Source organism: Silurus aristotelis, assembly GCF_946808225.1.
Source record: "Silurus aristotelis genome assembly, chromosome: 15".
Classification (NCBI taxonomy): domain Eukaryota; kingdom Metazoa; phylum Chordata; class Actinopteri; order Siluriformes; family Siluridae; genus Silurus; species Silurus aristotelis.
In genome coordinates, this window is record NC_139588.1 from 11,148,539 (window position 1) to 11,166,422 (window position 17,884).

Sequence of the window (17,884 nt, forward strand, 5' to 3'; positions counted from 1 at the left end):
CTCTATGAAAGATATTGTTTTTTGTTTTTTTTGTTTTTTTGTTTTTTTTTGGGGGGTGGGGGGTGGCGGGGGGGGGGAGGTGTTGGAGTGGAAGATCTTGAGTGACCTGCTATAGAGCTCTAACCTCAACCTTATTAAAACTCTTCGGGATGGTTTGTAATGCTAACTGCACCCCAAGCCTCCGTACCCTACATCAGTACCTGACTAACACACTTGTGTCTGAATGAACACAATTTACACAAACAAACTCCAGAATTTAGTGGAACATCTCCCGAGAATAGTGGAGTTTATTATAATCCCAATTGAGGACTAATTGCAATGTTTAAAAAAACACAAATTAATCTCAGGCTCAGGTGTCCAACAAACTTTAGTCCATAAAGTCTATCTATCTACTAATTTATCTATCTATCATGAATCATCAACATGACATATGCCATTAGATTGTACATAGACATAAAAAAAATGCAAATGGACATTTTGTGTACACTTCAGTGATTAGTGAATTAGTGAATAGTGAAACTAATCTGAATTTGTGATGTAGCCTTATACATTTAAAATGTGACTAGCAGTTGTGTCATATTCATGTCAATTTAAAGTGCTTATTGAAATAATGTTTGCATTTTGAGTGAACAGAGTTTTCTGTTATTGGTGAGCCATTTACTGCTCAGACATGAAATAAGGCCCTGAAACTGTTTTGTGACTGCAACAATTTCATTTTGAATTAAAGCACCAAACTAAATATATGATAAATAAATACATGACTAAATATAGATAAACATAACAAATAAAAAAAAATCTTAACTGCATAAAATAAAGTAAAAAAAAAAAAAACAGAACAAAGATTTATATAAATATAGATTGTTAACTATGTAACAAAAATGTTTAGTGAAGCTGAAGAAAACATGAAACCACATTGGTCAAGTTTTTATTATTATTCATTATAATTATTATTATAATTATTATTCTTAATAATAATAATAATAATAATAATAATAATAATAATAATAATAATAATAATAATAATAATAATAATATTGTTGGTGTTGTTATTGTTGTTGTTGTTGTTGTTGTTGTGATTGTAATATTAATTGTAATATTTTTTTTGTGTGTGTGTGTGTGTGTGTGTGTGTGTGTGTGTGTGTGTGTGTGTGTGTGTGTGTGTGTGTGTGTGTGTGTGTGTGTTAATGGTGTCCTGCTATCGACTGTCACTACTCTTACTACCACTACTTCTACTACTACTAATAATAATATTTCACAAGAATAATCAATTACCCTGAAACTGTCAAATGTTTTTCTTCTGCATTAAAAATAAAAAAGATTATCCTAATCTTTAGGGTATACAGTGAGAGCAAATCCTTTGGAAACCAAAGCTGAAGACATGCATGATTAAACTAGGTGAATATGAGCATTGTGAAAAGAGCCAAACTGGTAAGCTTTGTACAGTCACTCTGCCTCAAGACACAATGCAGATACAATTTTAGTTGAAAAGACGTAAGTTGAATGATCTTCACCTTTACAAATCTGCAGTCACAGCTAAAGCATTCAGGAATGTGAAGTGAATACAGTTATTAATCATGTGCACAGTATAACCTGTACGTGTTTTGAGGAGAAAAAAAAAGTATGTGAATGGTTGGAAGTGTACATGAGCTTTCAGGTCTTAGCTATGAGAATACTGTTTGTCCATTGATCGCTGAGTGACAGGCCAGGTAACTTGAGTCCTGCCTCTCCCTCCCTCCATTTCGGTGTAATGGGCACTGATAAAACCCTGGATGTTCCCTCAAACATTTCAGGAAATGAAAGTTTGAAACACGATCCCGCTGAGCCAACAACCCTCCATCCCACTCCCCCACCCCCACACCTACACTGAAACAAAAGCTGCTCACAAGCCAGCAAGCATTTTACCCTACAGATGATGGAGGAAGGAGTGATGGAGAATAAAAAATGAAAGCATAAGAAATAAAAAAAATACTATGAAATCTTTATTGCTAAGTATAAAGTATATAATGTACAGAAACACAAAAGCAGAACGAACGCAAAGTCAACATATAGATCAACCACCCAACCACCCACCCACACACACACACACACACACACACACACACACACACACACACACACACACACACACACACACACACACACACACACACACACACACACACACACACACACACCTGCCCTCTTCTCCCAGCTTTGTTGTGTCGTATAGTCACTCAGGACTTGACACCACTGATCATGCTCCATTGAAGCACATCTGGCTAAAGTGAAGGAGAGCCTGAATGAGTGGCAGCACAAAATCACAGGATGAGGTTAAAACGCCTTTGATGTCTTTTGCATTTTCTAAGTTCAAATTCAGACACCTTTGGGAAACAAATGACCACTTTCCTTGCCCAGTGATTCATCCCATAACATGTTCATCACATGCAGCACAGTCTCAGGACTCAACTAGGTTTCATATGGACTTTCATGTTAAGTAAATCAGCTTATGGAAGCTGTTCCTATGGGAATTCAGGAGATCTGCGCTACACACAGAACCATGTTTACAGACCAAGAGACTGCTTTAGTGCTTTACATTCGTTAGCCCCTGCTGTCTAAAGATCTAGCAGGCTCCACTGACACCAAGGGTATAATGAGTACCAGGGAAGAGCTTCAGTGGGACAGCGGACATCTGCCAGAACTTCACCTCAATTATCAGGCCACACACGGTATTGACCATGATCAAGGTCATACTGCAATACACACTGCCTTAAATTAGAATTGTTAAGATGCAAAGATGTATGTTTTTTCATAAATCAAGGAGAATCTATATAAAGCATAACACTTCCTGGGGCACAAATGGCTGGCACTCAGCCGAGGTATACATGGCATTCGCAATACCCAGGACTATCACAAACAGAATCTCACAATCTACTGCACTACAAACATCAACTGAGAGGAAATTATGTATAAAATTATTCATAGACAGAACAAGCTTGACTTGAATAACATTTTCTTTATCACAATGCATAAATAGGACGCCACAATTATTGAACAGAAACATCATCCAACAACTTGCTGGTGTTGTGAGAACTTGGGCAAACAACATAGATGATATTGGCATGGGAACACAGTCATTCTTTTCCTAAGGAGATAAGTTTGTTTCCTTTAGTCCATATTAATGCACTTAACTAACAAAGCTTGTGCTGTGTTATTAGATTATGATAGCTATCGGTTTTTAGCATTGTCTATAAGGTTTCTGGGCAACTAAAACTTTGGACTGAACAACCCACTGGAGCCTCTACTTGCCTGGAGGGCTAGCTGTTTAAATGTCTTTTTTCCCCACAATACCATAGTGTGATTTTGATGTCTTGAATGTCTTGAACGAATGTGATCTTTCGGCCATAGTGGTGCACACGCTTCATTTCCTTCTTAAGAAACATGGTAAGTTCTTGCCTGGTCTGCCATGAATGTCTCAACTGCTAAAAGTTCACTGAGCCTTGTTGGGTTTTTACCAAGCTCTCTCAGTGCAAAATGCAGGAATCATCCACAGTAACAGCTGCAGTAACCAGAGACCTGAGTTATTTATAAGACCTCTGGCAGACTTTAAGGCAGTATACTTTTTCAGATGTGCATGCTCATTTACTAGCTCAACTAGTGTGCCTCAGTGTGTAGACATGTTTTTGCAAGGTATGTGGTTTCATGTGTTCCATAGAATTTTCTTATGTAACTGTGAGTTGACTATAAAAGATGTTTTGGATAAAATACACTGATGGCAACATAAGCACAACTTGTAAAAGGGGGTAGAATTAACCAGAAATCTATAGTGAAAATGAAATAACAGTTTTAATAAGTGTGATGCTGAAAATGAACTGCTAATCATTTCCTTTGAACTGAACTCTTTCAGTGACGCACGGTACATAAACCGTTCAGATCTGATTGGGTGTGCTAAGTGGCATTCATAATGATTATTTGTACAGGGGACAAGGTGTGTCTACAGAAGCCAGGTGCAAAAAGGACACAGGACAAAAACAACCAATGAACTTTGCAATGAAAGCTAACGCTAATGCATTAACCAATAGCACAATTCTCTCTTTTACTTTATATAAACAGCTAAATACATATATTCTACATGTGGTAAAATTGCATCAGTTTTGTGTTTATCTCCAATTTATTTTCCTTACAAACTAAGCTCAAATTTAAAGCTCATGTAAATATAATGGTTGTGGCAGTGATATAAATACTGCATACTGAAAAACTGACATGTTGTACATGATGTTATATTTATCTCGCATTTCCAGTGAAAAATACCAGATAATGCTTTATTGCAATAAAGATAATTACAACTATTTTAAATGGCTTTTTGCAGATTTTAAGCCTTAAACATTCTTATATTGGCAAATCGCTTCTTTATATAATTAACGGCCAACAGATAAATTATCTGCCAGTATCACAAAGTATTTGGTTTATTGTGATCCTATGATAAGATTCTACTTAAAGTTCAATAGATCGTTGCAAAAACCGATCCAAATGTTTCAGTTTAGTCATATTTATGGTTTGTTCATCAGGGTGCCATCTGAAATAAAACGCCTGGTTTGTGATAAACATCAGTAAGCTTAGGTCTATGTTTTCTCTCTCTCCCTTTCTCTCTCTCCCTTTCTCTCTCTCCCTTTCTCTCTCTCTCTCTCTCTCTCTCTCTCTCTCTCTCTCTGTCTGTCTGTCTTGTGTACTGTCTGTCTGTCTGTCTGTCTTTTTTTTTTTTTTTTTAGATAAATGCAAATTGTTAAATGTTTTTATAGATCAGCTTACAGCATGTACTATGTAAAGCATTATGGGTGAAATGGAGGGCATACCTAGGGCACTGGATCTAATTACTGTTTGTGCCTTGGAGATAGAAGTGCAATTTTGGTGTCCTTGACACCAAATCTGGGTGTAAATTGTTATTGCATTGGCTTGCTTTTGAAGTATGTGTCAAGCCATTGTCTATTTGAATTGTAAAACACTGTCCAAGATATCCTTCTGCTTTTGTCATTAATAAATACAAGCCAGCCAGTTCCATTAGCAGCCATGCCAACACCAAAAATAAGGTGGTACTTTTTACTGTACATCATGAGCAGTTCTCATCATACTCATCATTATTTTGGTAAGCTGGTAACCTTATGGATGTTTTTGTTTAAGGTGGGTTTTTTTTTTTTTGGCTATTTCTAATCTGGTCTTCCTGGTTTGTGGCCTAATCAATGTTTTACTTGTGAGATTTTGTCCATCCAATGACAATAAATAAAGAATAAATATTAAGCTGATAATATAAAATATACACTTTATACATAGTCCAAACTTTGTTTCATGTGGTATGTCTGTAAATATGGCTTTGGCCACATTTTGCCTATAATAACTAGCATATTTTCGAAGAGTTGGGAAATTAAAATCTGCAACCATGTGATCATTGATGAAAGAGCTATTCAAATTGGCTCGTGCAACAAGACACTGAATGATAATGACAACGCTTCCATCTGCTGGTTCGAACTTGTATTACAATACATTTGCAAACACGTGTATTTATGAATGTCTGCCCACTAGTGCCTAGTCGGGTTATACACCATTTATTCCATCAGAAATATTCTTTTCGTGAAATCCTCAAGATGTCTTTTTATATATGAAGTGAAAATCTTTATATCTTATCTTATGTCTTAAAAAGGCATTTTACATAAGATAACATAGAAGTGTCAAATCTATTCAAACCAATTTTCAGAAGCGATGCTGAGAAAAAAAAAATGCTTTTCTATACACGTGTCTCTCTAAGCAGTGAGCACTCAGCACAAGGGAAAAGGGTTGCATTTTAAAAAAGACTTTTAAACCGCACCCACTGCTGCGAAAGTGATCACTACTGAGAAGACACTTTGCCAGGTCTGGGCTCCTGAAAAACACTAACTGCTGTTAACTAGCCCAAGTCCAAGATTATTGAAATTTGCAACATTTTCTTGACATTATGAATTTCTTCACATCACCTTATATCACATTATATACATTCACACACACACACACACACACACACACACACACACACACACAGACACGTACACATTATGTCACCAGCAGCCCATGATACCTATAGGAACATTGAAAAGAAGATTTGGGATAAAAATGTAGATACTAAAAAAACTTGGCTTGTTGTCTTACAGATCTACTTTTGCTAACTCATGGATGGTCCTTTGAGCAATTTAATTGGCAGATATTCAGCAATAGTGTTAATTCCTTGAACACCCAAAGCTAAAAGAGAAGGCCTGGAACAAAGCCTTTACAAAAAGACACTAGTTTAAAGGAGCCGACAACATATGGAAAAAGACATAAGCAAAATATCCACCAACGATAAAAGTATAGATCAGGACAATAGTAGTATAGATAAGAAACAGTGGTCTCTGACATTGTTCCTACTACAGTCCTATCATTCAGAGACTGAACAAGGTATTTTAAGAATATATAATGTGGCTTTTCCCTAAACCAGTTCAGCCTGCACAAAGAGAGGTTGTGACCTGGTCCAGGATGATCTCCCATTCTCACAAATGTGGACTTGACCTACTATTTAAAAAAATAGCCTATTCACCACAACCATCATTAATATCTCTGGACTTTTAGATTGTATAATGTTATTTAGTAAATATGTTATTGAAGAGTTTGACTCCAGGAAAGAAGGAATGCAAGTGAACAACTTACCTCAAGAGGGAGCTACCAGGCAGAGAAAGAGCAGAAAACTACACTGTTCAATTTGGAAAAACACATAGAAGAAGTAAATTTAATGTGGAACTAATATATAGGCTCCAGTTGTTCAATTTAATAAGCACTCTAATGAAAGTTTGTTTACATTTGTGATAAAATTGGATTTGGTTGTCTTTAGGTGATCTAGCTCCCTCTTGCTTTCAGAAAATGCACAAGCTGTGGGACTGGTTGTTTCGACATCACCAGGTGAATACTCCAGTAAAAAAATGGCTCATGCCAAAATAAATATGTAAGGTGCTGACATGCTAAAATGATATGCTTGCAGGCACACAGTCAATAAAGCAAAAGGGGACATACCAGACATATATTTCCATATATGCAAATATTTCCAAGGTTTTAATAGTTTATTTACATTATTGCTGAAAATCTACATTTCTAAAATATTTAAATGAGAAAGATTTATTAGAGGGGCCTAAATGGTAGGAGCTTTAGTTATCAAAATAGAAAGAAATGATCAGATAGAAATTGTCAGTATCAGGCATTCAGTAAGAGTAATGCTCATGTATTAGCATACTAGAAGAGACCTGAAGAGCAACTGTTTTTAGACTGCTCTTTTTACCAGTTCTGTTTATGAAGCACAAACTTAATAGCGATGGATTGTAAACTTTCTATTGTGCTAGAGATACAGCCAAATGTAAACTTTCTATTGTGCTAGAGATACAAGATTCACTATAAGATTGTGTGTGTATTGACTAGAATAATCCTGCTTTTCTAATCCCTAAAGAAAATTGGTGTCTTGCAAAGAAGGCAGACAATTTACACAATATATTTCAGCTTGGATTATAAAGACAACAGCAAAGACCACAGTAATGGAACAGCTTTCCAAATACTATTTATGTCTCAATCTCAGATTCAGGCTTATTCCTAATGTTTAGGTAAAATTAACATTTGTTTAGTCAAGCTGGCATTTCTATTTCTCTACTCTAGTACTTTCCTGTGTTTCCATGGGTGTAATAATAGCATTTACATTTATTTTGTAAAAAGAAATATAAGATTTGAATCAGAATAGAAAGAGTGATATTTGGAGCACTTCACAAATATAGTATTAATATTACTTAACAAGTAAATATATTGCATGTGTGTATGTGTAACAATATTAGTGGAGGGTACTGTTTGTAAAACACATCACCCTGAACTGCATGCAACTGTTTAATGCATTCTTTCATACGTCTATCATTTTAAATGTTGATTTTCTTTCCTACGTTCGAATTTACCTAAACCATGTTTAGTAATTTGGGACATTACACACTACTACTTTCTACTTTCTGACCACACCATCTTACATTATAACTCTTGAATTAGAGAGATTCGAATGCATCTGAGGTCACTTTAATTTATTGACATGAAATAAACTCACTTTTAAAGCTATCGGGTTTTAGCTTTTCATCTGAATCTACTTCCACTTATTCTTCATGACTTTGTTAGAAATATATAGAATTGTGTGTGTAGTTTATGGATGTTTGTAACTGAATGGGGTTTCAAAGGAAGTAAACAAAAAAACGTCAGAAAATCCCGAGCGTCACTGACTCTGGCCATGGTGCTGAAACAGAGAGGGCTGTTGTTAGTTGTTAAACGGTTCCATATCGGTTTTAATCTAGTCTGATCGGCACTGATGATAAATGTAGAAAGAGAATTTCAAAGATAATAACACAACAATAATGCAATTAGAAGAATCTCCATCAATTTAGAATTAACTAGGACAATGGTTACAAGCTTGACTGGACCAGTCTGTATTCAAGCAACCAGCAGTTTTATGCAGCATGATTTTACCAGCAGGGAGCGTGCTACTCCATCAAAGCTTATAATGTTCAGACAGCATGAGCACTCCCACTGATATTCTAATCGAAAGAGCCAAGATTCCTTTACGAAAGTGCACCTATGGGAAAGAGGTTTACTCTAGAGGCGTTATCCATCAACTATTATTTATATCACGGGAATCCATTAATCAAGAGGCCCACCAAGTGATAAAATTGGCTTTAGCTACCACTCTCTACTTTTGAAAGCTGTAGACAATACTTGAGTAATTGTACTTGTTTAATCCTTTATATAAGCAGCAATGTGGCATATTTATACTTATTCTTAGTATAACGATATTTGTAGTATATTGAAAATAAATAAATGTTTATTAATGATCCAGTTTAAGTAATAATCAAGCAAAACAATATTTATTTAGAGCTCCAAAGAACGCATTACAAAAATGTATGCTGATCTCTTATCTAGGCAGTTGCTGTATGTTGTACATCAACCGCACTGGCTCAGTTTAGCATCTAATTAGTGTAGAAAAGTATATGAAATCCCTGTCAATTCGCCACCAGCCTTGAGCTGTTGTACAGTATAATTTTCAACGTTACTATGTTATTTGATTAAAAATAAATCCCAGTGTAAAACTTGAGAATGAGAGCCATGGCCCTTCCTCAGCAAAATGTGTCAAATAATACAGACTTGTATAAAATTAGGTCTTTCATTTGGCTCTATAAACATTAAAATTCCCATCTAATTTGAAAAAGTACGTTTAGGTAAGTTTTGCATAATAATATATATACATAATAAATTATGTTCTGAATAAAGTAGCATTTAAAAAAAAAAGCCTAAAAAGCTTAAGTCATAGTTGTATTAAAAAGTGACAAACAAGTCAACGTGGTGTGTCTTTGCGTTCCGACTCGGCGGCTGCTGAAAATGTTTGGGGAGTTCGCGATTCCGAAACCATTAAGATTAAAAGGAATTTGATGACATCAACTGTATTATATCAACAACCATACCATAGAAAAAGGAGAAACTCCTAAACCTGAACCTCATCTCTATTTACTGGTATAATGGTAGTCAGCAGACATATAACAAGTCAGAGAGCCTTTCATTAGGAAACATTCTTGGATACTCTCAGACGCCTTACATAATAACACAATAATATAATAACACAAGTAAGAGTTTCCTTTTTCCTTCGCTATTTTCTAAGTCGTTTGATTATTTTTGAAGGTGAAGTGCAATTAGGAAGAAACAGAACTGGAAACCCACCCACAACTGCAATAAAGTCCCTGTTTTTCAACGCAGTAAAACATGATACAAATATATCAGTTGATCTGCCTTATGTCAAATAGGAGTGTAGGTTATGTAGTCATGTACTCATAATGTATAGCCCCTACACTAGAACTGACACAACTACATGATTGTTGTATTCTCAAATTGATATAATGCTTGTTCGAGGTACAATTCTTAAGTCATTTATTCTATTTAATGCCTCGTTTATTGGCCAAACGTATACTCCCAAAGTCGTACGCTTGAGTAGAGTCATAAAATATATCATAAGAATGGCACACGATTTACACTTTGATTTTCACTGGCGATTAAAACTGATATGCACGTGCTTCAAACCTTTAAACCTGCCACAACTGCACGTTTTCTTGAATGGAGTACTCTTAACACAGTACATTCTTAAGCATTGCATTCGCTAAAGAATTGTATGGGTTCAGAAGAATAAGACTTTTGTATAGTCAGTTGATTATTAAGCTATACAGCTGACGTTAAAGTGTCTTTATGCAAAACCTTATTAGATCATATAGAACGAATCTAGATCTATAGAAAGCATGTCATCCTATATGGAAGTTGAATCCTTTGACTTATTATAATGTCTTCAATGTACAATTGAAACACGACTCATGTTAAATTACTGGGAAATGAACCGTCTACTAATAATAAAAAACAAAGATAGTTTGGCGTTTGCATGTATGGTCCTGAGGAAGTGAATTAAGTAGACAACCTAAGTGCAGTTTCTTGTGTATTGGAAGTAGGCTATTTAACGCTTTTGTGTGAAAAGGGGACTCCATAGAGCCACAAGTGCAGGTGGCAGTAGTAAGAAAAACCTCTGTCCGTGCCTGAAACAGTGGTTGAATTTTGTAAGATTGAACTGATCAATCTTATAAATTCAGCGAGTAATATCCAAATAATTAGGTTAGGTTCACTTTCGTTTTTATCATTGCTTGCAGTTTTCCACTAGATCATTAAACATTTCATATTCACATTTAATATTCGTATTAAATATTGAATACACATTAACGTCTTAAATGTTAAAGCGTTACTATAATAGTCTGCCTGCATCAGCAAAATTAATAAAACATGTTTTTATTTAAATAGCAGTCTTGCGTTCACTATACAACACCAGAATTGTTAATAATTGTATTTAATTTTCTCTGAAATTCTTACAGCTAAGGGACGCTATAAGCATTTCATAGAAAATGAGATAAAATTAGGTTTGATGCAATGTTTTAGAGAAGGCTCAGAGCACACTTTATCATTTCAGCTGTTTAGGATTATCATTTAACTGAAGCCACATACTGTAAACAACAGCATGCATCAAGTTCCAGTGATAATGATTATCCTGCAGGCTAATTTTCAGACTACCTATTTTCGCAGTCCATTACAGTCCCTGGTAAATGATTTTCTATTGTGAAAAGAAAAAAAAAACACACACACACAAAAAAAAGCAAATAGAAGACTGGTTGGGTTTGAAAACGAAAATCCAATTATGATGATGAGGATAATGCTTATGCTTTTCACTAGCAATGGTAGTAATGTTTATAATAATAAGAAAATAAAAAAATAAAAAAATAAAAACTGTGTATTATATTTGGTTTGGCTCCTAATACTAGTAGTTTGGATAAAACTTTGACTTAGGCAGGTAGACTAGTTTTTTTCCATCACCACCACCCCCCCCCCTCCCGCCCCCCCTCTCCTCACCAGAACTTTTGAAGGCTTTTTGTTCCCGATGTGCTTGAGAGGCCATCATTACCGCTGATTAGCGCTGAACAGTTTGACAGCCTTATTGACTGCCAGAAACGCTCTTTTCAGCTAACCTCTTCCCTTTTGTCCCTGCACAAACTCAATGAGCTTCTCTCTTCGTTCTCTTGCTTCGACTGTTCCTCCATTTATGTCGCATTGACAATTAGGTTGCAACAGCTTGCCACCCATTTCAGAAACAAAAGAGACATAAAAGAAGATCTAGCTGTGTGTTATGACTTGGGCCTATGTCAGAGAGAAATAACCCACACGCGTTATTGAACGTGAACTTCAGGAAGATTGAGGTATGATAATGCAAAAGTTTTCTCTGAACCGTGGTTAGAAGAACAGTCCAAGGTTTAACGATCAGCCTGGATTTTTCATTGAGGTTACACAAACGCAAGTGTTTCTTTTGTCGACGAGTTTCTACCCAAAAAGTATTGTTAAAGTACTACCATATAAATATTGAATTACATCATATAGTATCAGCAGTGTATAATATATTGAATTGTACATATGAAAATGTTGACGTTGCATTGCTCTCAAATATACATTATGGTTTTAACAATATATTTTTTTGTGCTTGTTGAATTAAAATATGTATGATGCGTAATACTTGTATTACGTGTCATTTCTTTTTCATGAAGCACCAATATTTATTGAACAATTGCAATAATTAGAAAACCCTTTTTCTATAACCTGCATTGTTTTAATAAAGTGCAGAGGATCCAACAAAGGAAGAGCATTAAGTATTTTTGTCACCAAAATACCCATACATTAAAAAAAAAGAGTATTGCAGAGAGGACACAGCCCGCAGTTTGTTCGTGATGAGAGCATTATGTAATTTCTATTAGTGATATGTATTCAGTCTTCTTGTTTTGAAAGCGAGGAGCTGCGCCCTTTGGCTGACCTTCTCCTGTCAGAGAGAATTAGGGTGCGCGATGCCAACAACGCTGCAGTTAACACACACAGACACAAAGTAAGGTACCATCACTATTACCCACATTTACCCATTACCACTCATGCACCAACCACACACCATTTAAACACGGACTCTAATAACGCCAAGGCAAAGGGTCCAGTCCAGGGTCTCCATGTGTAAACAAAGAGGCAGCATTCACCAAACACATTTGAGCATGCGCTGGAACTGTTTTTAATAAAGAGTTTGATGAAAACCCGCATCCCGAGGCGTTCAAGTCACATTAATTGGATGTGTTGCGTAGTTTTAAATGGCAAGCAAATCATTAAGGTAAAAAAATAACACGACTGGTTTCCATGTAATCGGGTCAGTTCAAGGCTGTACAATGACAAAGACAAGACTATTTATTAATAGAAAGATTCTCCTTTTCTTCTAAAAAAAAATAAAATAAATAAAATTAAATAAAAAAAAAATGTACTGACCGAGTTTTGCTTTTATATTTTAAAAGACAAACAGCAATAATAATAATAATAATAATAATAATAATAATAATAATAATAATAATAATAATAATAATAATAACAGCAATAACAGCAATAATAATAATAATAATAATAATAATAATAATAATAACCTAAAGTATTAATGACAATACGTCTTTGATCATCAAACATTTTATTAACTTAACGTTCTTAATAAAATGAAACATATGGCCACTATTCATCGCAGTCTAAAAGCCCAAAGACTTACACCAACAACAACAAAAAAACGACCGGACTTCAAATAAAACAGGCAAATCAACGTTTCTATTAGAGCCAAGACTTTTAATACGTAAACATCTTAGAAAAGAAAATCATGAAGTCCTTCTGAGAGCAAACAAGAACGATGTTCTGCGTTGTTCATATTATTTATCCGATGCATCCGTTTTCGATGAATGAAATGAGAACCCGGACAGGAAGATCTCTCTCTCTCTTTCTTTCTCTCTCTCTCTCTTTTATCTATTCCATCAAATCTGTTCGTGTATTTCACACTTGGTTATGGGTAGAAAGAAAAAAAAGATAAATACAATTTTTTTAAAGATCGAGCATTCCGTTTATCTCTGGCTGGTTTGACAGCCATCCAATAAAACAACAGAAACACAGCCTTTAACACTTTAAGGCAGGCACCGATGTGCTTGTTTGTCTTGATGATTGTCTGCCTTCAATTCCTCCGTTAATGTGTTAATGTTTGCGTCGTGCCCCCTCTGGGAGCCTCGTGCCGCGCCGTTAGATGTCACATTCGCTGTCACTCGATGTGATGGAGATGGCGGAAGCAGCAGCTTGGCTTGACAGGCCGGCTTCCGGGCTGGACGCGTTACCGAGCCGGTCCGCGGCGCCGTCCTCCGCCGAAACCGAGCCGTTAGTCAACACCTGCTGTTGTAACCTTTTCGGGTGAATAATAAAGGTTTAGATTTGTGACACTATATAACGAGGATATAACGCTTAAAATGATATGACACGCGTCAGTTACCCGAGGGTCAACAGGGTTATTTTAAGCACGTTTGTGTGAGATAAACTGATGCAGAATGATGTACGACAAAGTAAACCGCGTTAGCAGGAATGCCCCGGAAGAAGAACGTTCTGTACGCTATTATCAGAGGGTCTGTGCAGAAAAAATAGTGCAGAATGTAATGGGTTTAATAAATAAAAAAAATAATAATAAAATAAACGTTTGACAACGTCTAGAAATAGTGTGAAAAAATTAAGAAAAATTATATATATAAATAAATAAATAAATATATATATATATATATATATATATATATATATATATATATATATATATATATATATATATATATATATATAAAATATTACAGTACTACTTGCATTAAGCTTCTTGCAAATAAATAAATAAATAAAGCAAGTGTATATAAAGCAAGACAAAAACACAAAACAAACCAACAAACAAACGCTTTGCTATAACCTGTACAGCTAGGCAGTAATAATAACAAAAATAATAATAATAATAACGTGTTTTGAATGGAATAGTGTGCATTTGGTATGTGTTTTTGTTGTGGACTTTTTTTAGTTACAAAAGCTCTAAATACTGCAGTAGGCCGATATGTTGTAAATAATAGATAAATAACTTATTTTTTTTTAATGCCATCACCCATGTTATCAGTGGGTAAATAAGTCTCTTTGATTTTGAATAGATTATAATAATACCACTATGATATTGAGTTTAAATGATGAGGAAAAAAAACTATATTATTATATATCATATATCATATTTTATTATTATTATTATTATTATTATTATTATTACTAATAAATGGACAATCATCTGCAATGTGTACATGGATAAGTTTATGCCATTGAATTTCCTGCACACGCACAATGTGCTTGTATGTGCAGAGTTGATGAGAAGAACACACACCTGTTCTTCGCTGCTGCTGCTCTGTCTCTTTGTCTTCGGTTTTTAAACCAGTTGCCCACTTGAGTAGGAGTAAGTCCTGTGGCTTGTGCAAGCTCCCTCTTTTTGCTCGGGTTCGGATAAGGGTCCTGCAGATACCATTCCCGCAGCAAATGTCTGGTCCTTTCTTTGAAGCAGTGCGTCTTTTGTTCTCCGTCCCAAATAGTTTTGGGCAATGGAAACTTCTTCCGCACCCTGTATTTGTCTACTGGCCCTAGCGGGCGGCCCCGGAGCTTTTCCGCTTCCCGGTAGTGCGACTCGAGCCACAGAGCTTGCAGTTTCGAATGCGAGTCTTTGGTGAATTTGTGGTTCTCCAGGATGTGGTAAAGCTCGCGGAAGTTGCCGGTGTGGAAGGCCACGATGGCGCGCGCTCGCAGCACCGACTCGTTGCGGTTTAGCACCTCGCAGGCGGCGGGCGCCACAGGCAGCGACCACAGGAAACGACCGAGGCGCTCGATGTCGCCGCTTTCCTCCAGAGTCTCGCACACCCCCGCGACCTGCTGGGGGCTGAAATTCAGCATGGGCAACTGAAACATGAAGGCTGCACGTTTTCTCCCCGCCTCGAGGTGCTCCGTCTCTCGTGCTCGCGCGCTCTTCTGTCGCGGTTTTTTTTTTTTTTTTACCTCCCCCTTGCCTCCTCGTCTCAATCCCTTCTCTGGTGCAGACAGGCAGAAAAGCAATGGCGGAGCAACGAGACAAGGCGTTAGATGATGCTCAGAAGAAAATGGATGGTGCCACTTTTGGACTGGCTCAGCCTCGGAAGGCGATATGGAGAGCAGAAGGGAGCGAGAATATAGTTTAGGAGCAGCGATATTTTTTTTTTTGAGGAGGGGGAAAAAAAAGACGCCCTGTCCTCGTCTGATTTTCTATTGGACCTGGCAGATTGATTGCGTAGTTGCCCATGAATTCCTGTCAATCACTGTCAAGCTGTGCCAATCACATGGAATGGGGTGCTAATAGATTTCAGCACCTTTCAGCACCTCCCAGTACGTTTTCGCTTCATTTTATGGACGTGTTTTATGGACATTTTATCGGGATGTTGTAGGTTCTAACATGTTCAATGGCTTCTGGACACAATATTGGTGTAGAGAACAGTATTCGGAATAAATATGGTTTATTCCACAGACCAGGCTGTGTGTCAAAGGCAGACTTCAGCTGTCACACATAGTCTTTTTCATAACCCACATAATACACATGACAGAGAATACGACAGAGAGATTGTGCTTTTGCAGTTCGCATCAGATCTTTGGGTAGAAAACTGCGCCCAAAACGCTTCGACATGGGAGAGATCAGAATGACAGAAGAGAATAAACCAGTTCGTCGTTCCGGTTTAGAAATCAGTGGTTCCCACATGAAGTTTAATGACGTCAGAATGAGGAGGAGGACACAATATAGTTATCTCAATTATGTATTAAACAATAGAGACAGCCAAGAAGGTCGACAGTCAAAGCGCAAAACTCATTTGTCCATTCCAATACATTAGTCCAGTCAGGATACACTGGGACATACAGTGTGTAATGATATCTGTGATTTATTTAAAGTCTCGTACCTGCTCATCATTTCAAAAACTCTTATACTGGTTATCTAGTCCTAACACACTCTATGTACACTTCGTTTTGGTTTGGATCGTTAGGAAAATATCGAAGCATTTTTATATTCCTTAGGCCTAGTTCCCGGAGCATGCGCAGAAGAGTGAGTCTGCTTGGTAAGAGAAAGAGAAATAATGAGAAAACCTTGTCAGGTTCAGCTCGTCGTGGGGGGAAACGCCGTAAAAAAAAGAGTGGACGGGCGCAGTTTAGTGTCAGCCACAGTTCGCTTTGTGGTCGAGATGAGACGGTAAGGAAGACGGCGGATAGATAGCGCAGATGGTTTGAAGTGTCGGGTCACATCATTTCACGGCTGCCTACAGTAGAAAGTTCATTCTAACGGAAAGCCCCTGATACAGTGGTCGCAGATCCAGATTCAGCTAAAGAAAATCCCCAGACCCTTTGTTCATTATGGAGGTGTAACTGTGGAATCGGAACCACTTTCTGTACCAGAATACTGATTACATTTCTGATTATTCTAAAGCCAATGTGTGTAAATAAATCTTTACATATTATATAGACAAAAACTAAATTACTCCTACTACCACTATTAGATAGATAGATAGATAGATAGATAGATAGATAGATAGATAGATAGATAGATAGATAGATAGATAGATAGATAGATAGATAGATAGATAGATAGATAGATAGATAGAACTTTATTGTCATTGCATTGTACAGGTACACAGCAACGAAATGCAGTTTGGCATCTACCAGAAGTACAAAAATGTAGCAATCGTGCAAATAGTAGCATATGAATACAGCATGTGATATACAAGTAAGTATATGTACAGTGAATAAATATAATAAATAATAATAATAATAATAATAATAATAATAATAATAATAATAATAATAATACATCTAAAAAGTAAAATAAAAACAACTAAATGAATAATAATAATAATAATAATAGTTGAAAAATGTACTTAAATAATTTAATGCAATATTATAAAAGTATTACGTTTATAAATAAGGGCATATTCTAATTATTATTATTATTATTGTTGTTGTTGTTATCATTATTATTATTATTATCATTATTATAATCATTAATAATTATGATAATAATGAAACAACATTGATAATAATAATAATAATAATAATAATAATAATAATAATAATAATAATAATAATAATAATAAGAAGAAGAAGAAGAAGAAGAAGAAGCAGAAGAAGAAGCAGAATAATACAGCGTTCCCGTGCGTAAAGATCTTGTGTTATAGGGTAATGTTTGAAATCAAGAATATATATAATATCATTTGGATTGTATCATATCAATTTATTTATCCTCGTATGAAATATTACATATTTATTGTCTTCAACACGTGACAACTGCTATTTTTGTTTCAGAAATAGCGATAGCCAAACGAGACGGTGTGCAATGGAAAGTGGCCTAATG

At 35.9% G+C, this 17,884-nt stretch overlaps 2 protein-coding genes across 2 annotated transcripts in view; both read right to left on the reverse strand.

Annotated features, from left to right (window-relative positions):
* Positions 1 to 13,133: 13,133 nt before the first annotated feature.
* On the reverse strand, positions 13,134 to 16,042 carry six6b (SIX homeobox 6b). The gene is made up of 2 exons (XM_083562024.1): positions 14,858 to 16,042; positions 13,134 to 13,861 (listed from the first exon to the last, which is right to left on the reverse strand). The coding sequence occupies exons 1-2, from the start codon at positions 15,427 to 15,429 to the stop codon at positions 13,705 to 13,707; spliced, it is 729 nt and encodes a 242-aa protein (XP_083418150.1). The 5' UTR covers positions 15,430 to 16,042; the 3' UTR covers positions 13,134 to 13,704.
* Positions 13,772 to 17,884, reverse strand: part of ppm1ab (protein phosphatase, Mg2+/Mn2+ dependent, 1Ab) — a 40,931-nt gene continuing 36,818 nt past the window's right edge. Inside the window, exon 7 of the mRNA XM_083561998.1 lies at positions 13,772 to 13,861. The gene's annotated coding sequence lies outside the window, so the exon portion shown is untranslated. The remainder of the gene's footprint in view (positions 13,862 to 17,884) is intronic.